General features: G+C 35.0%; 2 protein-coding genes, 1 long non-coding RNA gene and 1 other non-coding gene across 4 annotated transcripts; 2 read left to right on the top strand and 2 right to left on the bottom strand.

Annotated features, from left to right (window-relative positions):
* On the top strand, positions 1-6570 carry LOC147539928 (protein RGF1 INDUCIBLE TRANSCRIPTION FACTOR 1-like). Its single transcript, XM_086642311.1, has 4 exons — positions 1-127; positions 224-469; positions 553-693; positions 5883-6570. Exons 1-4 carry the CDS (start codon positions 125-127, stop codon positions 6225-6227), a joined length of 735 nt encoding a protein of 244 aa, XP_086498437.1. The 5' UTR covers positions 1-124; the 3' UTR covers positions 6228-6570.
* Positions 6571-10687: 4117 nt separating this feature from the next.
* On the top strand, positions 10688-15584 carry LOC147539927 (uncharacterized). Its single transcript, XM_086640627.1, has 9 exons — positions 10688-11687; positions 11824-12020; positions 12279-12460; positions 12731-13015; positions 13108-13166; positions 13272-13308; positions 13430-13501; positions 14504-14828; positions 15002-15584. The coding sequence occupies exons 1-9, from the start codon at positions 11309-11311 to the stop codon at positions 15377-15379; spliced, it is 1914 nt and encodes a 637-aa protein (XP_086496753.1). The 5' UTR covers positions 10688-11308; the 3' UTR covers positions 15380-15584.
* A 1914-nt stretch (positions 15585-17498) lies between these two features.
* TRNAL-AAG (transfer RNA leucine (anticodon AAG)) lies at positions 17499-17579 on the bottom strand. Its single transcript has one exon. It is a non-coding gene; the product is annotated as a tRNA-Leu (tRNA).
* Positions 17580-20707: 3128 nt separating this feature from the next.
* On the bottom strand, positions 20708-22424 carry LOC147539925 (uncharacterized). Its single transcript, XR_015226113.1, has 2 exons — positions 22173-22424; positions 20708-21442 (listed from the first exon to the last, which is right to left on the bottom strand). It is a non-coding gene; the product is annotated as an uncharacterized LOC147539925 (long non-coding RNA).
* Positions 22425-24114: the final 1690 nt, after the last annotated feature.

Below are 24114 nucleotides of genomic sequence, written 5' to 3'. Positions count from 1 at the left end.
CTCCATAAATACTCTCTTTCTCCCATACCCTAATTCCCCCATCTCCCCTTCTCTTCATTTTTGACAGTGTTCTCCATTAATACCTAACCTTGAGCAATTATTTGCTCACCATTCCATCTTTATCATGGTGAGTTCTCAAAGTTCTCCAATTTTATCAAAGTCTCTAGAGTTTCATTATTTTGGTTCAATTTTGCTTACTTCGTTTTCATATTAATGTGTTTAGGGAATTGAAAAGCCTGCATGGTTGGAAGCTTTATACAAACAAAAGTTTTTTGTTGGGTGTTCAATTCATGAAACATCAAAGAAGAATGAGAAAAATATATTTTGTTTAGATTGTTGTACTAGCATTTGCTCACATTGTTTGCCTTCACATCGCTATCATCGATTAGTTCAGATTCGTCGATATGTTTATCATGATGTCGTAAGACTCGAAGACCTTGAGAAGCTCATAGATTGTTCATATGTTCAGGTTAGTTCACTAATAGAATTTCGAACATCTTGATTGTATTAATATATCAAATTTTTGTATTTATTTTGGTTAAATTTTTGCAGTCTTACACAATTAACAGTGCAAAAGTAGTGTTCATTAAGAAGAGACCTCAGAGTAGACAGTTTAAAGGTTCTGGCAATTATTGTACTTCATGTGATAGAAGCCTTCAAGAGCCTTATATTCATTGCTCTCTTGGTTGTAAGGTAATTTTTTATTTATAGACCTTTTTTTTCTCATTTTGCAAATAAATCACATGGTTGAAATACTATATATGATCCTTAATTATAAAGTAATCTGCTTAATTTCCCCATGAGTTTGATATATAGCATGTAGGTAATGATAAAAGGATTTTTGTATATTTCATTGAATAGTAAGGTTGCCATTATATAGGCAATACAAATCATACTTAATATAGGATTAGCTAGAAAGGAGTAATATATCCTACTTGATATAGGATTATTCAAACGGATTGATACAAACATAAAATGGTAATATAATCCTCACGAAATAATCTAATTTCTCCAGTGATATATATGATTAAGATATGTTTGTGCTATTACCCCCCTTCAAGAGGAAAGGGCTTGGAAGAACTTTCATCTTGGACCTTATAGAAGTGAATTGTGGAGAAGGTAAACCCTTTGTGAGACAATCTGCTGGTTGATTAGATGAGGGAATGTAACTCAGACTAATCAGCTTCGATGCAACCAACTCACGTATAAAATGAAAATCAAGGGCAAGATGCTTGATTTTCGAGTGAAATACCGGATTCGAAGCAAGGGCAAGGGCAGAAACATTATCACACCATAGACGTGGAGGAGAGACAAGGTGTTGATGAAGATCCTTAAGTAGAGAACAAATCCATAAAACTTCTGCTGCACAATGAGCAAGTGATCGGTATTCCGCTTCAGTAGACGAACGTGACACTGTTGGTTGTTTCTTTGCCATCCAAGAAACAGGGGTACCCCCTAAAAATATGATGTTGCCAGTAGTGGACCGACGATCAACTGGACTTCCAGCCCAGTCGGCATCTGCAAACCCATGAAGGCAGATATTTGATGTTTTAGATATAGAAATACCATAGTGAGGAGTGCCCTTTAGATACCTTAAAATACGCTTAACAGCCAACAAATGTGTGGTAGTGGGTTTGTGCATATACAAACAAACTTGACTAACCGCATACGAAATATCGGGTCTAGTCCAAGTGAGATATTGAAGAGCACCAACTAAACTTCTATAAGAAGTTGGATTCTCTAAAGGTAACCCATCTGTAGGAGATAACTTGGTTGAAGATGCCAATGGCGTTGAGCACGGTTTTGCACCTATCATATCTGATTTGTTTAATAGATCAAGTACATATTTAGATTGTGTAAGAAACAGTCCTTTAGAATCACGATGAACCTCCAAACCCAAGAAGTAATGTAGATCACCTAAGTCTTTCATAGAAAAACATAGGCCAAGATGATGAATTAATAGTTGACAAGCCTCAACAGAATTTCCTGTTACCAAGATATCGTCGACATAAACAAGTATAAAAATAAGAATACCATCATGAGAGCAAACAAATAAGGCTGAATCAGAGTTGGACTTTGTAAAACCAAAAGCTAGAAGCGAATCGACCAATCGTTCATACTAAGCTCTAGGGGCTTGTTTGAGGCCATAAATTGATTTGTGAAGTTTGCATACATAATCAGGAAATGATGGATCTCGAAAACCCAAAGGTTGCTGCATATAAACAGTTTCAGTTAGATTTCCATGAAGAAATGCATTGCTCACATCAAGTTGTCGAATCTGCCAATTGAAGTTAACAGCCAGAGTTAAGAGAACCCGAATAGTAGTAGGCTTCGCAACTGGGCTAAATGTCTCAAAGTAATCAATACCTTCATGTTGTAAAAAACCTTTGGCAACCAAACGTGCCTTAAATCGTTCAACACTACCATCTGATTTTTGCTTCACTCGATATACCCATTTGCAACCTATAACATGTTGTGAAGGATGAGGTGGTACAAGTGACCATGTTCCTGCTTGGTGAAGGGCTTTAAATTCTAAGGCCATGGCATTTTGCCACTCTGGAACTTTTGAGGCTTGAGTGTAAGAAGTGGGAGTTGGAGGGAGAGAGTGAACAAGAAGAGCAGATGGAATGGGGTGTTTGGTAGCTAAAAAGATTTTGGGTTTGGAAATCCCTGATTTTGATCGTGTTATCATGGGATGAGAAGGACGAATATCAAGAGGAGATGAATGGGATGAGGACAGTGGAGAAATATGTGGAGATTCAACGGGTGAATTAGCTGAAGAAGATTGATTTGCAAAATCCAATGTAGCAAGTGAATGAGAAGAAGGTGTAGTAGTTGTATGAATTGGTGTAGATAAGGGTGACATGGGTGAGTTTGGAGAGTTTGACTGTGAAAGGCTACGAGATAACAATTGGTTTCCAGAATTAGTTGTTGGGCTAGTTGTATCTGTTGAAACATTAGAAGGGAGAATATGAGAAGAGATTTGGTGTATATAGGATGGAAATGGAGAAAAGATAGCAGGTGATGAAGAAGAAACCGATGGAGATGATTTTATAATATTTGAGTATGGAAATGAGTCTTCATTGAAGACTACATGACGAGAAATGTATATGCGACCTGAAGAAGGATGAAGACAACGATATCCTTTGTGTGAACTACTATATCCTAAGAAGATGCACTCGAGGCTTCTTGGTGCAAGCTTAGAGGAAGCATATGGTCTTAACCACGGAAAACAAGAGCAGCCAAATGATTTAAGCACGGAGTAATCAGGTTTGTGTTGGAACAATTTTTCCCATGGACTTGTAAAATTTAGAGACCTAGCGGGAAGAATGTTTACTAAATGATTTGCTGTGAGCAAGGCCTCAAGCCAAAATTGAGGAGGAAGATTGGCTTGAATCAAAAAGGTGTGAGTGAGATCAAGTAGATGATGATGCTTAGACTCGGCAACTCCGTTTTGTTCAGGAGTATGGGGACATGTGAAATGATGAGTGATACCTGATTTTGTTAAGAATTGAGAGAGTTCTTTATGAATAAACTCTCCACCTCCATCAGTGTGAATGATTTTAATTGTTTGTCCAAGCAGATTCTCTGTTTTTGATTTAAAAGATATAAATGCATGACGAAAATCAGACTTAGCAACAAGAGGTAAAATCCAGCAAAATTTAGAATGGTCATCAATAATGTTTACATAATATTTGTAACCACTAATTGTAGGTACAGCAGACGGACCCCAAAGATCAATATGTAAAGTATGTAGAGGTGCAGAATCACGTCTTATAGATGGAGAAAATGGGAGTTTCTTGCTGCGTCCTAACTGACATTCATTACAAAAGATAGGCTGAATACTAGAAAATGAAGGAAGTAAATTCTTGAGTTTCTGCAAAGTTTGAAAAGATGGATGGCCAAGTCGTCGATGCCATGTGAGTGATGATGGAGAAGAAACCGAGAGAGCTGTAGCAGAACGAGAAACAGAAGTAGAACTGAGACGAAGAGGATATAAACCATCTTTAGAGGGCCCGCGGAAGAGCGTCTGGCCCGAGAAGAGATCCTTGACAAGAAAACCAAAAGGATCAAATGTTAAGGAACAACAATTATCAGAAGTAAACTTATGAACAGATAATAGATTGTGAGAAGCTTTTGGAACATGAAGAATATTTTTAAGATAGAATTTTCGATTATTATTGATAAAGGAAGACTGACCAATATTTTGAATTCTCATACCTTCACCATTAGCAGCTGATATTTGGTCTGTACCATTGTAAGATGAACTTGAAGCAACATTTGATAAATCCGGAGTAACATGGTTGGATGCACCTGAATCTGCGAACCATGGATTGTGACCAAGAACATTAGCCGATGCCAACATGGCAGCAAGATTTGTTGGTGGTGATCTACCTTGGTAAGCAAAATTTATACGATGATAACATTCCATAGCTGTATGCCCTATTTTGTGGCAAATCTGGCAAGTTGGTTTATCAGGATTAAACGAGAAGGAAGGTCGAGGTTGGTTAAATGTAGTATGTGTTGAATTTGTCAAGTAATTAGAAGAGAACCTTCCTGAGCCTCTTCCTCTATTGAAACCTCTACCACGATTATTGTATTGATTGTTGTTGGATTGATATTGATTGGGACTATTAAATTTTGGTTTTGATGAAGTTGCCAAAAAGGCATGGGAGTGAACTAAATTGGTTGGACTAGCCTTATTCTTATCTGCTAGAGTAATTTCTTCACTCTGAAGTAAGTTATGTAATTCAGTCACGGTTACTGGAGGGTTGCGCACTCTAATAGACGTACTAAAGGAATCATAGTCAGCTGGAAGACCCTTTAGGATTGTTACGATAACTTCATTTTTTGATGCTGGGGAACCAGCAGCAGCAAGGCTATCTGTTAATTTCTTTATCTCAGATAGATATTCAACAATAGAGGATGACCCTTTCTTGCAATCTCTTAACTTATCCTGAAGTTGGAGGACATGAGCAGTCGAAGCTGCTGAAAAAGTATCCTCTAAGATTAACCAAAGCTCTCTTGAAGAGGCCACTCCGACTACATACGGGATTACTGACTCAGATAATGTAGAGTTTAACCAGATAAGAAGGGTTTGATCTTCTTCTACCCATGTTATGTATTCTGGATTCACAATATTCGATTGTCTCTTTTCCTCATCGATAAATTGAGGTGGACAAAGCCGAGTTCCTTCTATGAGATCTGTGACTCTAAATTTCTTAAGCACTGGTAAGAACATTGACTTCCAGGCCAAGTAATTGTCACTTTGTAATTTGATTGGGATAACATGACTCATTGTATTGATAGACAATGATGTTATATTAGAATTTTCCATTGAAAATAGTTGAAACAGTAGAGATTTGAGGTAACTAAAAGAAAACTTCAAAAAAAAAAAAAAAAAAAAAAAAAAAAAACTTAAAGTGAGATTGAGCAGGGAGCGTATAGTTGCTCTAATACCATAATGATAAAAGGATTTTTGTATATTTCATTGAATAGTAAGGTTGCCATTATATAGGCAATACAAATCATACTTAATATAGGATTAGTTAGAAAGGAGTAATATATCCTACTTGATATAGGATTATTCAAACGGATTGATACAAACATAAAATGGTAATATAATCCTCACGAAATAATCTAATTTCTCCAGTGATATATATGATTAAGATATGTTTGTGCTATTAGTAGGGTCCATGTGCAGATAAATTGGAGGACGATTTTATTTTATTTTTTGTGAAAATGTTGTAATGGTGGTCGAGATTATCTTCACTGAAAATCATTAAATTATGAAAACCTTTACTCTGTTATCAACTGCTCAGCAGTGAGGTTAACATTTAGGAAATGATATTTAATTGACAAAGTGATTTTATTATGGACAGGTTGATTTTGTATTGAAACATAAGAAGAATTTGTCACCTTACTTAAGGATTTGCAACTCACAACAACTTAGCTCAAATTTCATGTTCCCTCTCTATAACTCCGGCGATGACGAAATGACCTACGAAACACCAAACTCGACTCTCATTGATTATCATGATGAGCCATTGAGTTCGTCTTCTTGTTCGGAAAATATGAGCAGCATTTTGTGTACAGAATTTGTGAGGAAGAAAAGAAGTGGAGTATATGTGTGTGGAAGATCAATCAATAAGGCTTCAAATAGTGAAGATAATACCACAAGTATTAGTAGAAGAAAAGGAACTCCTCATAGATCTCCTCTATATTAGTACACGGGAAATGTTAATTGGGTGCCTCTATCGGCGCCCTTTTTGCTCTTAGCCCTCTCCTCTCTTGCCATCTTTTGTGGGCCTCAGACTAATTAGCCCAAGGGCACTCGGACTGGACCTAGTCCGTGCTATTCAAACCCAACATGGATTAGGCTCCGTCCGAGTGCCTTCAGACTGAGAGTCTTAATACTATGGGCTGATGTAGCACCTATATTATTCGTTGAGAATACTGTTAATTTAGAATTAACCGAACAAACTGTATTATTCGTGTTAATATAAGATTGTAAGTGATAATACTACTTCTCATATTAGTAAAGCTAAATATATTTTAACGTCCATTATGTTTATTTGTCATTTTTCCATCTTCTGCATTTTTCTTTTGGAAACGGCAAAATTTGTATTATACAAGTGTCAAATGAAGAAGCCAAGGTTTAGAAATCCTTAGATGAGGATGGGAGACCTCATAAATTAAAACATCTATGTTACAAAAGGTCAAAGGCATCCCAATGAGGATGAAGTTCACCAAGCGAATGTCTTTGTACCAAGGTCGATTAGTACTACATCCGCAGAGAAGTGATTTCACCAACACTAAGAGTTGTGATACACTTGATTTAACCTCTTCATCTTCGCCATTTATATCCATGAGGTTGATCTAATGGAATCAGAGAGGTTAGAAAAACTAAGTCAGAAGTCATGCGCTAGAGACCTTGTTTTTATATAGTGTAACTTTCTTTGGTTCGTAACCTCACTTTTCTTATGTTGAAAACTTGAAATAGTTAGCCTCACTTTGGTTGGATGGTAATATGTACGTCTCTTCACTAGAGATATTAGGGTTCAAATATCTTACTGTTTAGAAACAACTCTCTTTACGCCAACAACTCTAGGTCGGAGTGGTAAGAGGTATAGTCTTCCACCTTAGAGGTTAAGGGTTCGAGGCACGTTGAACAATTAAAAAAGAAAAACAACTCTCTTTACTTGCATATAATTAAGTAGGATCTATCTATAACTTTGTCATCTCCTATATTGAAAGAGAGGAGTATGGGGAATGGAAATAGGGGTGGAAAAGTACTGCTGGTGTGCCTTAGCTGGTTGGAGTTTGAAAATGGTGGTGCTTACATACTTTCCTTTGTTTGAACACATTAGACGAAGTTTTATAATCACCCTGTTTTTCGCTATTGGTACCTCCATCAACTACACAATTCCACATACACCCATCTTCCACTAGAAACCCACAAAAATTTTCTTTTCAATTTTTTCCAAGAATAAAGAAGCAAATAAGTAAATCTATGAGTTATGGGAGAACATATTGGAAAAACCCCAAAAAAAACAAACCTTCTCCAATATGTAAATAGATATATATTAAGCATAGTCGTAATGTTGGCACGATTAAAAAAAAAAAAAAAAAAAGGTATATGTACACATTGTTGTTAGCATTAATCAATATTCTGCCACATAATGCAACTCCCGCTCTAAACCTTGTTAATTTGTTTATTCACCTTTGCCACATCCGGAGCCTAAAATTTGTCACCATATTTTTATAAGAGACTTCAAAATTTAAATTATTAGTAATTTGAGACATGAATTCGAATAAAAACAACTTTTCGTCTTTTCAAGAGAATAAATACCAGACAGCAATTATACAAATATAGTCAAGACAATGTGTATTTTAATAAGTGCCATCACATGGTCCCTTAATAGTTTATAAGAATTTTTAATTAAAGCAATGGATATTTATACTATTCACGTTGTCGTGTGTTTGTCGTGCTACCACAACATCTGTCACATACTCATATGCCAGACAACAAAAATTGAAAACGTCTACAAATCTTTGAAAAGTTATATAGTATTAGCAAACAGAGTAAATCAATTATAGATTCTAGCTAGAGGTAAGACAAACAAATAAAATGTAGTAGTAACCAACATACACTAAAATTTCCAGTGCTTCTGGTACTATTTTATCTGTGCAATTTACTTGATTTCTTACAGTATAATTTGATGAATGAAAAAAAAGGAGAGAGGAGATAAAAGAGAAAAAGAAGAAAAAAGGTAAAAGTAATTGAAGATATAGAATGCACTTTAGGACTTTTTTGTGTTTTTATCAAGCATCATGACATTTGCAACCGGAAGAACAACACAAAATATTATAAATAAATGAGGTATTGATTATTGTAAAAGGTCTCACCTAGAAGAATCTGAAAATTCTGATTTAATCACCAATGACAGGAGTGACTAGTAGGCTTGTAAGATGTTTCTTTATACTTCAAGAGTTTTTAACAAAATATGTATAAATAAATGACGTATTGATTTTTGTAAAAGGTCTCACCTGAAAGAATCTGAAAACCCTAATGTCATCAGCCAATGACAAGAGCGACTAGTAGGCTTGTAAGATGTGCCAGTGTGTTCCTCACTTTAGTTCTCTTGAACACTTTAGTGTGACAATCTCTTTTAATTTTGTTGTCAATAGACATATTAGTTTGCTTTAGTCGAGGTTATTCACAAACTTGGTGTTACAGCTGACTTGTGTTTGACGAACAATGCTTTTAGTACATGTGTCACAGAAGCTTCCAGATGATAGTATGGAATCAATCTTTGGCTCGTGATAGGAACTAGGAGGCTCTTATTTACATATAGTGCTAGTAGGATGAATAAACTAGGCAGAGATGCCAACACTCACAAAGAACTCCTTGTTTTCTATATTGTCTTCCATAATCAATTCACGCAAGATATCTTCCTTCTCACTTCATTCTTTATGCTCTGTATTTAGCATAATCTCCGAGTATTCTGGCGTTTTGCTTATTCCATACATGACAAAAATATGCTCTAAACTCACCAAACATTGTGTTTCCAAGTGTTAAAGAGTTGGTTTTTCTCATATTGTAAAGGTGGAAGATTGTTGACTTAACCAATTGCAGATCTTAACATTCCATGTTGAGGAAATTGTCTTCGGATATACAAATAAGAGGGATGGAGATTGGAGGCTTGAAACGTGTACTAAGTACACTTTCCTTAAAGCATTATTTGCCCCCTCTCGATCGAGATTACTTGAAGGTTCAAGGCAAATTGCTTCCCAAGATATGACAAGCCTTTGTGAAACTGCATCAAGTAATTAATGAAGATTTCACGATAGGAGCATAAGAACATTAAGATTATGGCAAATATATTTGTTGGCACAAAAACTAATATAATAGTTTCTTCTCTCTCAAATTCTCTACACTTTGATATGTGTTGATCACCAAATCAGATTTGAGAAACACTTATTTATAGAAATCAAAAGACATCTATAATGAAAAGTTGTATCTTCTCCAAAAGATAACTATTAGTAATTAAACTTGAATTCAACTATTAATGTGAATAGTCACAAATTTACAAATCTCTTTCAACTTTGAATTCAAACTATTATTGTCAATAGTCACAATTATTTACTTTTAACTTTTAATTAGTATAGTATTAATTTTATTAATATTGTCCAAAAATTCCAACATTCCATCCTACCATGTGTTTAGTTCCAATGCCTAACTAATGTACTACTAGTTCCAACAAGAGAAAAAGTAATGGGATACTTGTTCGGTTGTTCCTGGCTTGATTTTATATAAAAACATAACGTGTGGGACCTTTTACTTAAAAAAAAAAGGTGTGGGACCTTTCAACAAAAAAGAAATAAGTTGTGGGACCTATTAGCTGTTAACCAGTTGCCGCGTGTAAACTTTGACTCTACCAAAAAGAATTAGCGACAAATCAGGGGGCCTAGACTCGCATACATTTCTTTTCCTAGTCGTGGGCCAGTGCCCAATATAGTCCTATGACAAAAATACCCTCATTTCATATGGATTCATGAAAATGACACAACAGCTAATAGTAATATAAATGACGAAAATACCCTTATTCAACATCATAATTTGATAGAGACCTTCTATTATGGTATAGACTATAGAGTTTTTTTCTTTTTCTTTTTTTGTTGAAGGGGACTATAGAGTTGTTCTGCAAGGACTCTTTACCCATGCTTACTAATTTATATCATAACTATTAGTATGTAAATGAATAAATTTATTTAAACTTTTCAATATTAAACACATTTCTTGCACCATTAAGTTTAGTAATTGACGACTTTTAAATAATATAGTAACACATTCCCCTTTCAAAATAATAGTTAAAAGAGTTACATGAAACAAAAAAACATTACAATGATTTTAGTTTCCTCCAATAATAAAAGTAAAGAAATTGTAATAGATAAGCCAATTTCTTCTGCCAAATATATGGAGAATTAACATATAAAATAGATGTGCAACCAACTAATAAAAACTTCCACTCAAGCAATTGCTTCTCACATTGTTGGTGTGAAACACATAAGTTCATATTCATAGGGAGAATAAGTCAATAATTAATCATATATTGATGCATATGTTCGTTAAATAATTGACATTTTTATTAGAAACAAATATCTAGATATCAATAACACGAAGAAGAAAAACTACCATAAGAAAATATACATGAGTAATGAAGTGAAACTCATAAATTAATAAAAGAAAGCATACAAACAATGCGTGCAATCAACTCATGATAATTCAAAACCATTACACGCAACAAATCAAAGTATTTATCATTTATAAGGATTTTTGTGTGGATTGTTTTTTGTGATTATTTATTATTTTGTAAGTTTAAGATTTGTCACAAATATACAATAATCCTTACATGATTTTTTTTATATTTATTACCAAATATATCTATAATCCTTGAAAATTGATTTTATGAGTTCATATCACATAAGGTGTAGTCCCATTCCCATAGATCTTTAAATATATTTAGGATTTTCTTTATATAATGTTTGATATGTATATTATATCTTAGAGGTTATTTTAGTCATTTGAAAAGTTTCACCAATCCTACCCAACCTTTGGAAGGTAATGTTGTGGAAGAGTTGTGATAGCTCCTGTTTTTATTGTTATTAGCACTCCTCTACAGCCAAAATTTGTTAGGGGTTTATGGGTAGAAGGGGCGTCTACACCAATAAAATGGGGCGCTTATAGTCAGGCATTCCCTTCCCGTTCCCCCACAGTGACTATCTGGTTTATAGAAAGTTGGAAATGGAGGGGCACATGTCCTATGGTCCGACCCCTACCTTTCCCTTTCTGAAACTGCAAATTCAAACAAATCTTTTTAGCTTCAAAAACCCTTTTCTCTCTCTAAAATTCTTACTTACCCACACCTGTTTATGTTCATTAAAGCTTCTAATCTCTTCTCTTTCTACTGATCAAAACAGAACAACCCAACAAGGAGGGAAAGAAAAAATCAATTTTTATGGTACTTTGATCGGTTTTACAGATAGAGATATGATCAGTATGTCTTGGTTTAGATCAAAAGCAAGTCTTTTTCTACTAACAATCATCTTCACAATATCAACTTTCTTCTTTTCCAATGGATTTTCTGAAACTACAAACCCTCAATCAGTCATACTTCATCAAGGTAATGTTTTTAGTATGTTTTCTGTAAATGGGTAGGTAGTCTTTTCCCCCAAATTTTAGTATTAGAAACCCTTGGATTTCTCTATATACATTGTTTGAGAAATGGGTTTTTTTTGTATGATTTTCTGTAAAACCAGGCAAAAGTTATGAGAATGGAAGAGTTGAAAGATTGCTTCAATCATCTGATCCTTCTGTTGGTGTTGAAGCAAATGGAAGTATTGTAAACAATTCAACTCTTATATTAGCTAAGAAAAGAACATACAGGAAAGATCCTCTTAATCACTTTGATAAATATACTGGTGGATGGAATATTAGTGAACAACATTACTGGGCTGTGAGTTATTCTAATTTTATGGTTTTTTTCAAGGGATTATTATTCTATTATGAACTTGGGTTGTTTTCCTTTTTCTGAATTTTATATTCAATTATCTAACTTGGGTTAAATTGAAATTTTGTGATCAATGATCTTTGAGTTTTTCTTAATAACTTTTATTTTTTGTGAAATTTCATGGGTTTTTTCTTAAATTGATTTATTTTTTGTGTTTAGGGTTTTATATCAAATCTCTGATCTGTTTTTACATTTTAAATCCAGTCTGTAGGTTTCACTGCTGTTCCTATGTTTGTGGTAGCTGTGATCTGGTTTGTGGTCTTTGGGCTATCATTAGGGCTCATTTGTTGCTGTTATTGTTGTTGCCCAAGAGAGCCATATGGCTATTCTCGAACAGCATATGCTCTTTCGCTTATCCTTCTGATACTCTTTACGATTACGGCAATGTAAGTTCTTATGTTCATTGATGGGTATTTTAGGTTGATGTTAATGGTTTTCTACTTAGTCTGTAAGCAGGATTGTGCATTTCAGGTCTTCCCATTTGGCTACCTAGTGAATAAACCTACTAGGAGTTTAATCATACCATCAAAATCCTAATGACTAAAACCCTAAACTTATTCACTTTTAGGCCATCCGTTCAAGTTGGGTTGTGGGTTGTTGTCATCTCTTCCGATTCTGAATCTTCAAAACTAAAATGTTTTGTTTCATTGTTTCAGCATTGGGTGTATTGTTTTGTATACTTCCCAAGAGAAATTTCATGATAGCACAACAGATACTTTGAACTATGTCGTGCATCAAGCAGATTTAACAGCAGAAAACCTTAGAAACGTGTCAGATTATCTTGATTCAGCTCAGAAGATCACCGTGGCTAAGGTCTTACTACCACCTGATTTGCAAACTAAAATTGACGATGTTCAAAAAAAGATGACTTCTTCTGCTACAAATCTATCTCAGCGAACTGATGAGAATAAGAAGCAGATACACACTGTCTTAGACATTGTGTAAGTTGAAACTTCAAATCTTTGAATCTATTCTTTGTGTTCCTCACAGAGTATTTGTATTAATGAATTTTTCCTTGTTTATCTGCATATAGGAGATTGATTCTTATCATATTGGCTTCTGTCATGATCCTCCTGGCGTTTATTGGATTCAGTAAGAAAATTCGATCTTCTAAACTACTTTTTGAAAATCTTCGTAGTCGTTCGCCTGCTGACAAAATTTTTCTTACGTTTGATCAATTGTTTTGTTTACTTGCAGTATGTTCTATATTCGGTCTGAAATTTATTGTGTCTATGTGAGTTGAGCAACATCTTAATTACCTTTCCATACGAACTTATCTATCACATTTTACAAAATGATTTCTAATTTTGAACGTGTTTCTTGATTACAAAATTCTTGATATTAAATTGCCACAGCTTGGTTGTCATTGGATGGATTCTTGTTACGGGAACGTTTGTCTTGTGCGGAGTATTTCTCCTTCTTCACAAGTAAGTCTAATAGATACGATTTTGTCATTTTTATAAGCTTCTCTTCTATATTTTGTTTATGGACGTACTGTTGAATAATTGGCCAGTAATGGTCGCGTTTTTTCGTACTTCTGATAGGAAAACAGAAAACCAAGCTTTTGAACTGATATATTCTAGTTTAGAAAGTTGATTAATACTTAAATAAACAGTGAGTTTGCTTAGGCTTTTCAATTGTGTTTATCTTTGGGATTTGATTCGGGCATTTTCAGTATGAATGTGTTATCTTTCCTATCCTCTTAGGCCATAATTGGTGCATGGTAATTGAATGAGATTACCAAGAATGACAATCCCGTAATGTAATTCCTTGAATACCGTACGATATTGTTTAATTTGGTCTTGAATAGGATTGGTAAAGATTGATTTTGTCGTAGGTTATTTGATTGACGATTCCAAGGGAAAGGGAATCACTAGCTGACCTACCCCCTAGGTTTCGGATTTCCCCTTTACGAGTAACGTGTGCCTCTTAGGTAAAAGAGTCCTCGTTCATTCCCAACTCTCATGTACCAAACATTATTTCGGAATGCCATTCCTAGTAATTGCTTTCTATTCTCGCGTGCCAAACATGGTCTTACTGTTCTTAGAGAACGCGAGTTCTCATTCGCACAGTCGAAATCTCTTCCAAAGTTCAAATAGAGGACGACAAGCTACCGAGGTTGAGAAGGAGAAATATTGGAATAATGAGATTGAAATAAAGCGACAGAAGAAGAGTAAGTATAAGAAGAGAACAATTATGAAGAGAGAGAGAGAGAGAGAGAGAGAGAGAGAGAGAGAGAGAGAGAGAGAGAGTCAAAGTTGAGAATTAGTGATAGTCTTTTGAGAATTAGTGATAGTCTTTTGAACTTTCTTCATCGCCTGGTAGAGATTCTTCCCTATATTTCACTTCCCACAAGATATACTGTTGAAAAGGGTTCTGTTTTGTTATATCATGTACACATAAATCTAACAAGTTTCCTTGAATTCTAGTGTTGTTGCGGACTCGTGTGTGGCGATGGACGAGTGGGTCCAACACCCGACTGCTTCTACAGCTCTTGATGATATTCTACCCTGTGTCGATAGTGCAACTGCAAATGAGACCCTACAACGAACCAAAGATGCTTCACGCCAATTAGTTAATGTGGTGAACCTAGTCATCACCAATATTTCGAACAATAACTTCTCACCCAGCTTTCCTACTGTATACTACAACCAGTCTGGCCCGTCGATTCCTATACTCTGTGATCCATATAATAATGACTGGACTGATCGACAATGCGCGACAGGTGAAGTGAATTTGACTAACGCCCCACAGGTAAACAACATCTCTCTCTCTCTCTCTCTCTCTCTCTCTCTCTCTCTCTATATATATATATATATATATATATATATATATTGGAGGACCGAGTGACATTTCTCTCTCTATATACATGTATAAATTGAAGGACCGAGTGACATTTTATCATCTGTTTCTTCGAATTCATGCAGGTGTGGAAGAGTTATGTTTGTGAAGTTTCATCGGCAGGGATTTGCACGACAGTGGGTCGTCTGACTCCAGAGTATTACACCGAGATGAGTGCAGCAGTGAATGTGAGTTATGCGCTTCATCATTACGGGCCTGTTCTAGTTAATCTCCAAGACTGCACTTTTGTGAGGGACACGTTCTCAAAAATCGAAAGTGATTATTGTCCTGGACTAATACGAAATAGTAAATGGACCTACGTGGGATTGGTTATGGTGTCGGTTGCTGTGATGCTTTCTCTGATCTTTTGGGTAATTTATGCAAGAGAGCGACGACACCGGGTCTACACTAAACATTTTAACCATGAATCAGGTCAAGGTTCGTACGGTAACAAGAACGCGTAGAAATTTGTGCTATTTTGTTAAGATTATGACTGTTATGTGCATAGAGTTTGGTTTTTTTGTTTAAATCTTTCTAGCGGACTTATATACGATTTGTATTTTATTGTTCCCAATTTCTTTATTTGGTTTTATCAGTATTAAAGTACGAATATTATGTGGTACACAAGACAGGCTTTGATCGAATTCTTACCTAATACGTTGTGAATTAGTTTGATTTTGTTATTGAAGGGAACCTGGTTCGTGTTAAGGCTGTTACATGAGCTTACTAGATTCTAGTGGGCTATTCTTCTGGTTTAATGTAGTCACCATCAATTTTTCATATCCCACAACCCAGACCTTGACTTGTACCAATTTTTTTTTTTTAAACTCACCCAGAAAAGAAAGAGAAGGATCAATGGCAGCCAACAGAAGGGTATCTCTTTGCTAGGGACCTAGGGTACAGTGGAAAGGCAAGGGAGGTTTGAGAGGGAGAGGGAGAGATCAATTGAGAAACATGGAGGAGCAAGAGAAAGTTAGAAGCAGGCATAGGGCTGGGGAAAATATCCAAGATCTGGAAATCATTATAGACACCTGAGTCCATTAGAGCCTATAGAAACCTCCTATGGACATCTCGAAACCCGAAGGCAACTCCACCAGCCTGGACAAGTTAATATTTGTGGACCTCGCCAACTGATTAAATTATTGCCCATTCAAGAATACGGAGGAAATAGAAGTGATTTCATCCACATCATAAAGAAAGATCACATTTGGATGACCTTCACATATGGTGATTGAGCTTCTCTAAATTTCATTAAGCTCAAGTGATAATGTGATATTGGGCATTGACATTGGTGAGTTCATTTCGATAGTGTCTGAAGGTGTGGCTCTCTTGAGTAGCGCTCAAAGGTGCCCTTAGTTTGGATAATACAAACCTAAATTAGGTCCGTCTGATACTCGATAAATTCGAAAGATCAAACGGGTTTAAATGGGTTTTGGACACCAGGATTCTGAAAATAACTCGCCCGTGTCTGCTCTATACCTCTAATGGATATAAAATTCTAGAGTGCGACCTGCCCCACCAAGTGAGACGACAAGTCCGTGGGCATCCGACATCGCCCTATTCCCACCTCTATGCATCACGAGGGAGAGGCCGAGAGGGTTCAAGTGAGTCAGAGAGAAACATGGAGATAGAGAGAGATGCACAGAGGTAGGGAGAGAGAGATTGAGAGGGGAGAGACATTGAGTGAGTTAGGGAGAGAATCGATGAGGGAGAGAAACATGGGGTTAGAGGGAGCGAGAAACTAGCGAACAACAGATTACATCTTAATTGTGTCCAATAACAACGAGCTCAATTAGTGCATCTATTTTTGGATATTGACTACGATAGTCATTATAAACTATAAAGGCATTGATACATCAATAAGATGTGATAAGCACGATAAACGTCGAATAAACTATTACAGAAACAGGTCTAAAGTCCAACTAAACTATTGACCTGAAGTATCAAACTACATTAGGTATACCTTTATTAACCCAAAGTTCAATAGACAATGGATTTTACCTCTGAAGGGAATCGAATTCCAAGGTTTCGGAGTACATGCACTACCAAATACCAATTGAGCTATCAACTGTTGGCGGTAGTGCATCTATTTCGAAATGCAAAAAATTCCAAGTTTAATTCACATCGGAGATAGAATTGATGATTTATTGAACATATTGCATTCTTTGATGCATCAAAAGCCAATAAGTGTAACCACTTTGTTGTTCAAAAGAAATGAAACTCGTGGGCCTATATAACTTTGTATTATTTTCTAAATCCAACCTCGGATAACTAAACTTAGACAGTTAGGCCCACTTGTTTGGGGGGTGGGGCGAGTGGGTGGAGATTATATGGAAAATCCAGATTTTACTTCTTTTAATGGAAGTTAGACTTTAACATGCCCCTTTGGTGTGACCTAATTTTCGCCTCGTTTTCGAAGTAGACAGAGAAGAGGAAGAAAAAAGAAGGGTGAAGCTTACAATCCATATATCTATTTTTCTAGTATAGCTGGCATAGTTAAAAAGGACTGAAAAAATTGTTGGTTTAGGAGTGTGTATGGACGGAAAACAAAAAGAACATGTGAAAAAAAAAAAAAAAAAAACTTGTTGAGAGTGGGATTTGAACCCACGCCCTTTCGGACCAGAACCTTAATCTGGCGCCTTAGACCAACTCGGCCATCTCAACATCACATCCTATAAAATCACATCCTACAAAATCATCACATCCTACAAAATCAAGTTTAAGATATTGAGGTGTGTAGTAAATCATATCCTTTTCAACAAAAAAAAAAATCATATCCTTTGCAAGAATCATTACATGACATTGTATGAGTGGACCTTACATCGTATAACACAGGGGACCTAAATGGTGGGAGAAATTACTTGAAACATCGATAAACTATCATTGAAGACCATGATATTGCTTCTTAGAGACAAACCTTTGAATTTGGAATTAGTGTTGTTTCCTATTAAGAAATATATGCATCAGCATGAGAAATTTCTATTTCTTAGAGGGCAGTGCGTAAGAATATTACAAATACAATGGGCATCTCCTCCTAAGGTTATATTAAGATTAACTATGATGTCTCTTTTGCAAAGAATACTCTTTTCTTCGAAATGGCATTTGTTCTTCATAATGATGCAGGAAATGAACTCGGGTGACAGGCAACACACTCCTACTCCATGTTCGTAGATGAAGGAGAAGGACTAGCAGCTTTACAAAGACTGTTAGCTCAAAACAGGTTTTAAATTCGTCTAGCTAGAAGGGGATTATCTGAATGTTTGCAATTTCTGAATAACAAGCAAAACTCAGTTTACTGGACGGCAAAAAATGATTTGGTTAAAATCATGAAAGATGTAAAAATCTTTTGTTTTTGTATGTAAATAGAAAATGTAATGACAAAGCTCATAAGCTTGCAACTATATAGCTCTAGGAGAAATGGACTTAGCATCCATGCTGGACCTCTTTTTTTTTTTTTTTTTTTTTGTTGAAGCATGTTGGACCTCTTATTAGCTCCTCTTTCAATCATAACATACATCAATGTAACTCACTGTTATATCAATGAATTGATGGTATGTTTTGATAGAAAAAAAAAAGACCATGGAATTGCTGAAGTCACTCCCCACCTCCCAACCTTGAGGCGGGTACATCTGATACATTTTCTTCTCCTTTCTCAAGAAAAATAATCTAGAATAATAACTACAGTAATTCTTTTTTGAAACGGTACACTATGAGAGGGCTCAGACCCATTAAAAATAAGAATATAAAGAGACTACATCATCCTATCCTCACGAAAGATGTCGTGTAACTCTTCGGTGGAGCTCTTTTGGTAGAGTTCTTCATATGGGAATGTCGTGTTCCAATTAACTAACATATTCACTACTTTGTTCGACTCTCGATGTATATAACTAATTTCTTTTAGGGTGAATACATTTTTGGTTTGGAATCATCTTTCTAACCTTTTTTTTGTTGAACAATCTTTCTAACCTAATACGTAGATAAAATTGATGAAGTTCGTGTTCCATATCATTTTTAAGAGTTTAAGATGCCTCGTGTGTGTGTATATATATATGAACGTTATAGATAGTTTGTAATTAAGACATTGTTTCACGATGTATAGATTGACATTTTTTGTTGATAGGAGTTAGTGCATCATTTGAATTTCATCTCTTTTTGACAAACAAAATCTTCTTATAACATCAATTGTACTTTCTTTCTCAACTAAAAAAATTGTACTTTCTTAGTAAATAGGAAGAAAGAAAATTTGACTCAAAGAAAAAAGTCCCTAGAATCTAGAGACTTCCCTGAACTTATAAACTGCAAAATGTATATATAGAGTTCCTTCAAAATGTACTACTCCCTAATAGTTTTAGGATAAAATATTCCTTTTGCAGGTGGGAAAAAGAATTCTCAAAAAGAATATCCCAACTTTGACAATTCATACTCCCCCAAAATCTTGGAATGTACACCACATATTAAAATTTGAGTCAAACTTAAAACTTGGCCTTCAAAATGGTTTATCAAGGTCAAATTAAGCAAAGTTTTAATTGACCATACCTCCCTATGTATTGTTCAACTTGAATGTGGTCAAACATAGTAATTAGGAAAGAAGGTATCTTTTTAATGACTAAAGATTATACATTTCAATGTATCCATAAGGGTTGACAATGTATCTCTCAAATTTATCTTCAAAATCTTTCCAATTGCTGAGATTATACTTTCCAAATTTATCTCAGACGATTGAATTCAACTTCCCAAACTCATCTTCACATCCTCTTTAATGACTAAGATTAATCACCCAGACTTATCTTCTAGGGCTGAAATTACAGAGTAGTACATTTTAAAGGGACCCTGATATATACATTTCCAAATAAAAAATGTCAAGACTCTCGTTTCTAGATGGGAAATCATTTTTCTTAAACCACACCACTATATTTAGAAGTTAGAATCACGTTTTCACCTTTTAGCTTTTTCAATACAAAACAAAACTAAGTACATATAAAACCGAAAAACCAAGGGCAGCCCACAAGTTAATTAGGCACCATTAACAATAAGCTAATTAGTTAATACGAAAGTTTACTTTCATATATTCTAATCCTCTGAATGAGACTATAATTGTAGTTGTCATGAACCAGATTAAATGCTTCCAAGTAGCTTAGTCAATGACCCAATCTTCATTATTAAACACACTAATTAAACTTAAAGATTCAAATTAATCAAATAGTTGGGGATAACGAAACCACTTCCAAATTCCAATTTGATTTTAGGGAGATTTTGACGTACACCCCCACTTTTATATCGATATTAGGAGTACACCCCCGATTTTTGAAAACTTTTGACTTATACCCCCACATGGACGGAAACCGTTAACTCCGAGTTAGTTTGACTGTGTGCGAGACACACGCGTGAAACATGACATTTTTACCCCTTTTCATAGTTGTTGAATTTTTTTTCCATTTTGTCCTCCAACGGTCATTTTCAACTTACACTATAAATTTAATCTTTCTCATACATCTTATTCCATTGAAAGAAGCAAGTATTTAAAGTTGAAATTTTAGAAAAGATGGGATGAGGTGCTAACAAGGGATCGACAAGTAAGGTCTAGTTCATGTCTTACTTGTTTTAGTTGATTGACGGTTGGGGGTCCTTCCCTAATTTCTGAAAAACAGTAGGGGCCCTTCCCTAATTTCCGAAAAATAACATTAACTAGAAGTAATGAAGTTCCAATAACAAAATTGTAATGAAAGAAACAATCTTTCTTCTTTTAACAGTCTATCAATGTGCCTCAACATCAACGAAAGTAACCTATTTCCTGTCAAAAATAAGATTTTATTTCTATAACTTGTTTACAACAAGAGAGCATCTAAACAACATCAAAAGCAAAGAGGCAATAAACCATATACGACAAAATAGAGCATCCATAACAAAGAAAGTTGGTGTCTATAACTTGGGTATCCACAATAAAACAGAATTCATGTCAAGTATCCGCAAAACAGACCACTCATAACAAAACAACTCAATGAGCATCTTCACATTCGAAATAAGAACAAAAAGAGGTCAAAGGATCATCACTGAGCTATATCCTTTCACAATCCATCACAAAAAGAAGCAAAAGGAGAATGAGTCACTGCAGGACTTGGTCGATTCACTAAACTTCCTGCTTGAATGGTCGGAACAGTAGAGGTTCATGCTTTCTTGAGGAGGTTGAACTGCAAATGGAGCTTGATGATCCAAGAACAAGTGCCCCCTTCCTTTACCATCCAAATCACCTTCCATCCACCATTATAGCAAGTCACTTTCTTTGTTGATGTTGCATTTAACCCCATGTTTCAAATACAACAAAAGCATACTATGCCCAACCAAATCTCTGTTCTTGCTTCCCATCCCATTAATCAAGTCTATCAAATTCAGCTCATCACTATCTACATTCACAAATATAGCTATCTTCCCACTTAAATAATCATCACAATACCACCTTCCCCTCTAAGGAAAAATCCTCCAGTGACCATCATAATTCGCAATAATATTTCTTACACGAGCAAAACCTACTTTGTAAGCAATGATAAAACAAAGAGGATCAAACTTTACAAATAAAAAAGTAACAGAATTGCAAGATCAACCCATAACCATGTGGTTTGAGTAAAAATAGAATAACATCTCATATTACTGAAACAACTAAATCTGATTTTGGTAATGTAACTAAACATTCATCATTCATCTAATCAAAAAGAGAATATCAATAATTTATATAGGCAATTATCCAAAATTATCTTAATTTTTCAAGAACTAAGGAAGCATCAAATCTTTACAACTACTAATTACGAATACAATGTGATATCTCAAAAACTATTTGATAAGTCAGTGGGGTAATTTATCCAATGTGGTATTTCAATAATGATATCTCAATGTGGTATAATACTGACATAAGAAATTTAACACAAAACCATAATAAATATAGCTCATATGTTTTTTTTTTTTGATGAAGAGAATATAGCTCATATGTTACTCAACAAACATTGAAAACCAAAACAATTTAAAAAAAATGGAGGCTTGGTTGGTAGATTAAGAGGAGAAACATCACAGACCCGAATTCAAGACCCCATTTCGTCATCTGGATTTTCATGAATAAGATAAATTGAACTTGGTACCCTTGCTTTAACACATACCAAGATAGCAGTTTTTCTTGAAAGACAATTTTTTTTTACTATTCAGTTTTTAAAAAAATACTAAGTTATCATCAATAGGGAGATTTAACACAAAATTGTTTCTAATACTTACAGACGTTCCTCCTTCAGCCATTAATGGTATTTTTCACAAGAAACCCTGAATCTGTAGCCCTAAATCACCCGATCAAAGTTTTTTGCTGAGTTTAGAGAGAGAAACAAACAATTTCCAACACAAAGTCTATCCTTCTCTTCCGATTTCAAGAAGTTAGAGATGAAAGACTCCAGCCGAGTACAATGAAACCCTAGGTTTCGATGAAAATAGTTGAAGAAGAAAAAGGGCGAAAATTTGAGCAGGTAGTTGGGTAGTGGAAATGGTGGGAGAGAAAAAATTTATGCAACCCTACTAAATATTAGATTTTTGTTTCAACCGTCAGATCTCAAGAGATGCACATATCCGTCCGATCAAAAAGGGGCAAAAATGTCATGTTTCACGCATGTGTCTCGCACACAGTCAAACTAACTCGGAGTTAACGGTTTCCGTCCATGTGGGGGTATAAATCAAAAGTTTTCAAAAAGCGGGGGTGTAGTCCTAATATCAATATAAAAGTGGGGGTGTATGTCAAAATCTCCCTTGATTTTATGTCAATGAAAGACTTCCTTAACACAGTTCAATTATTCTCTCAAATCTAAATGTTCAATTGATATAGAAATAGGATAAGTTTATGCACAATAATTTAATCGATGCCGCAAATTATCAACCTAATTAAATAATCTAATCATAACCAGATTTGTCGTTTACATGACAACATAGTAAAATTATTATTATTTATCGTAGTACCTATTATTTGCAAAAAGTCTATCGACGGTCTAAATTCGGCGACTCTCCTTAGCCTAATAAAAAATAAAAGTTTAAGACTAATTATTTGTGAGCTACGAAATACATACCAAGACATTTTTACTATTTTATTATAGGAGACACTTGATGCAAGAGAGTGATCATTTCACATAGTGATTGTGTACAACTAAAGCAATCAACTAAGTGAGAATGTATAAAAGAAGTTTCTCTTAAGATACATATTGTGTGTAGTAGTAAACAAATGCTATTTCCACCGAAGTCCATTATAATTTCATCAAAAAAAAGATTCAAGGTGGGCAAATGGTGTCATATTCCTTGTATTTAAATTTCTTAAAAGATATAGCGATCTAGGTAAAAGAATTACCCATTTTACATCTTAAATGACATATGAGCAGGTCCGAATCACGGCAGTAGTTAGGATAGAATTTTTCACCTCTATATTATATATTGTGATGTGAGAACTTTCCCCATGAAGCCACTCTTCTTGATAGATCAATATGATATCATATTGTAATATCCAGGGAGTGATGACATATATTACGCCTTGAACTGAATCAATACTTGTACACTTTACGTATATAGTTAGATGTAAGAAAATATTTAATAATTCAATAATTTCGAACTAAATTAATATGTGATGTTTGATTAAGCTAATAGTTAAGTCTTCACGCATACAGTGGGCATTGGCGTGGCTGAGATTTTGAGGGCTCGGTGCGAAGTTTTAGTCGGGGCCCTAATGTAACAATATAAAAAAAATGACACGTGAAATTTCTACAAAATTTATGGTATTTTCACCTCTCTTGAGACAAGTAACATTCTACAATATGGCGGTGTCTCTTATTTAGAATGTGAAATATAAGTTCGACCCTCTTTGTTGTTTTGCAGTTTTATTTAATCAAAGAAAAAAAATGACAAAATAAGACTTTCGAGGAGGAACTGAACTTCTAACATCACGAGGACAAAGAAACTATTAATATCATTGTGCTTGGAACCCAAGAGGAAAACAATTCGACCTACCTCTGACCTCTCTCGACGTAAAAATAAGGCTACATATTAACTAATGTTCGTGAGTTAGAATCGTCTAAGAAGTATAACAACTTGAGGAGCGGAACTCAGTTTGGGAACTCTCTGATAAAAAAATATGCTTTTGGGAGGACTCGATCCTCCAACCTCTCACGCACGAGTTAACAAGAACACC

This window comes from Eschscholzia californica, unplaced genomic scaffold (genome assembly GCF_041429995.1).
Source record: "Eschscholzia californica isolate CP2 unplaced genomic scaffold, dmEscCali1.0.p SCAF_5, whole genome shotgun sequence".
NCBI lineage: Eukaryota > Viridiplantae > Streptophyta > Magnoliopsida > Ranunculales > Papaveraceae > Eschscholzia > Eschscholzia californica.
This window is presented reverse-complemented; position numbering and strand designations above follow the sequence as displayed.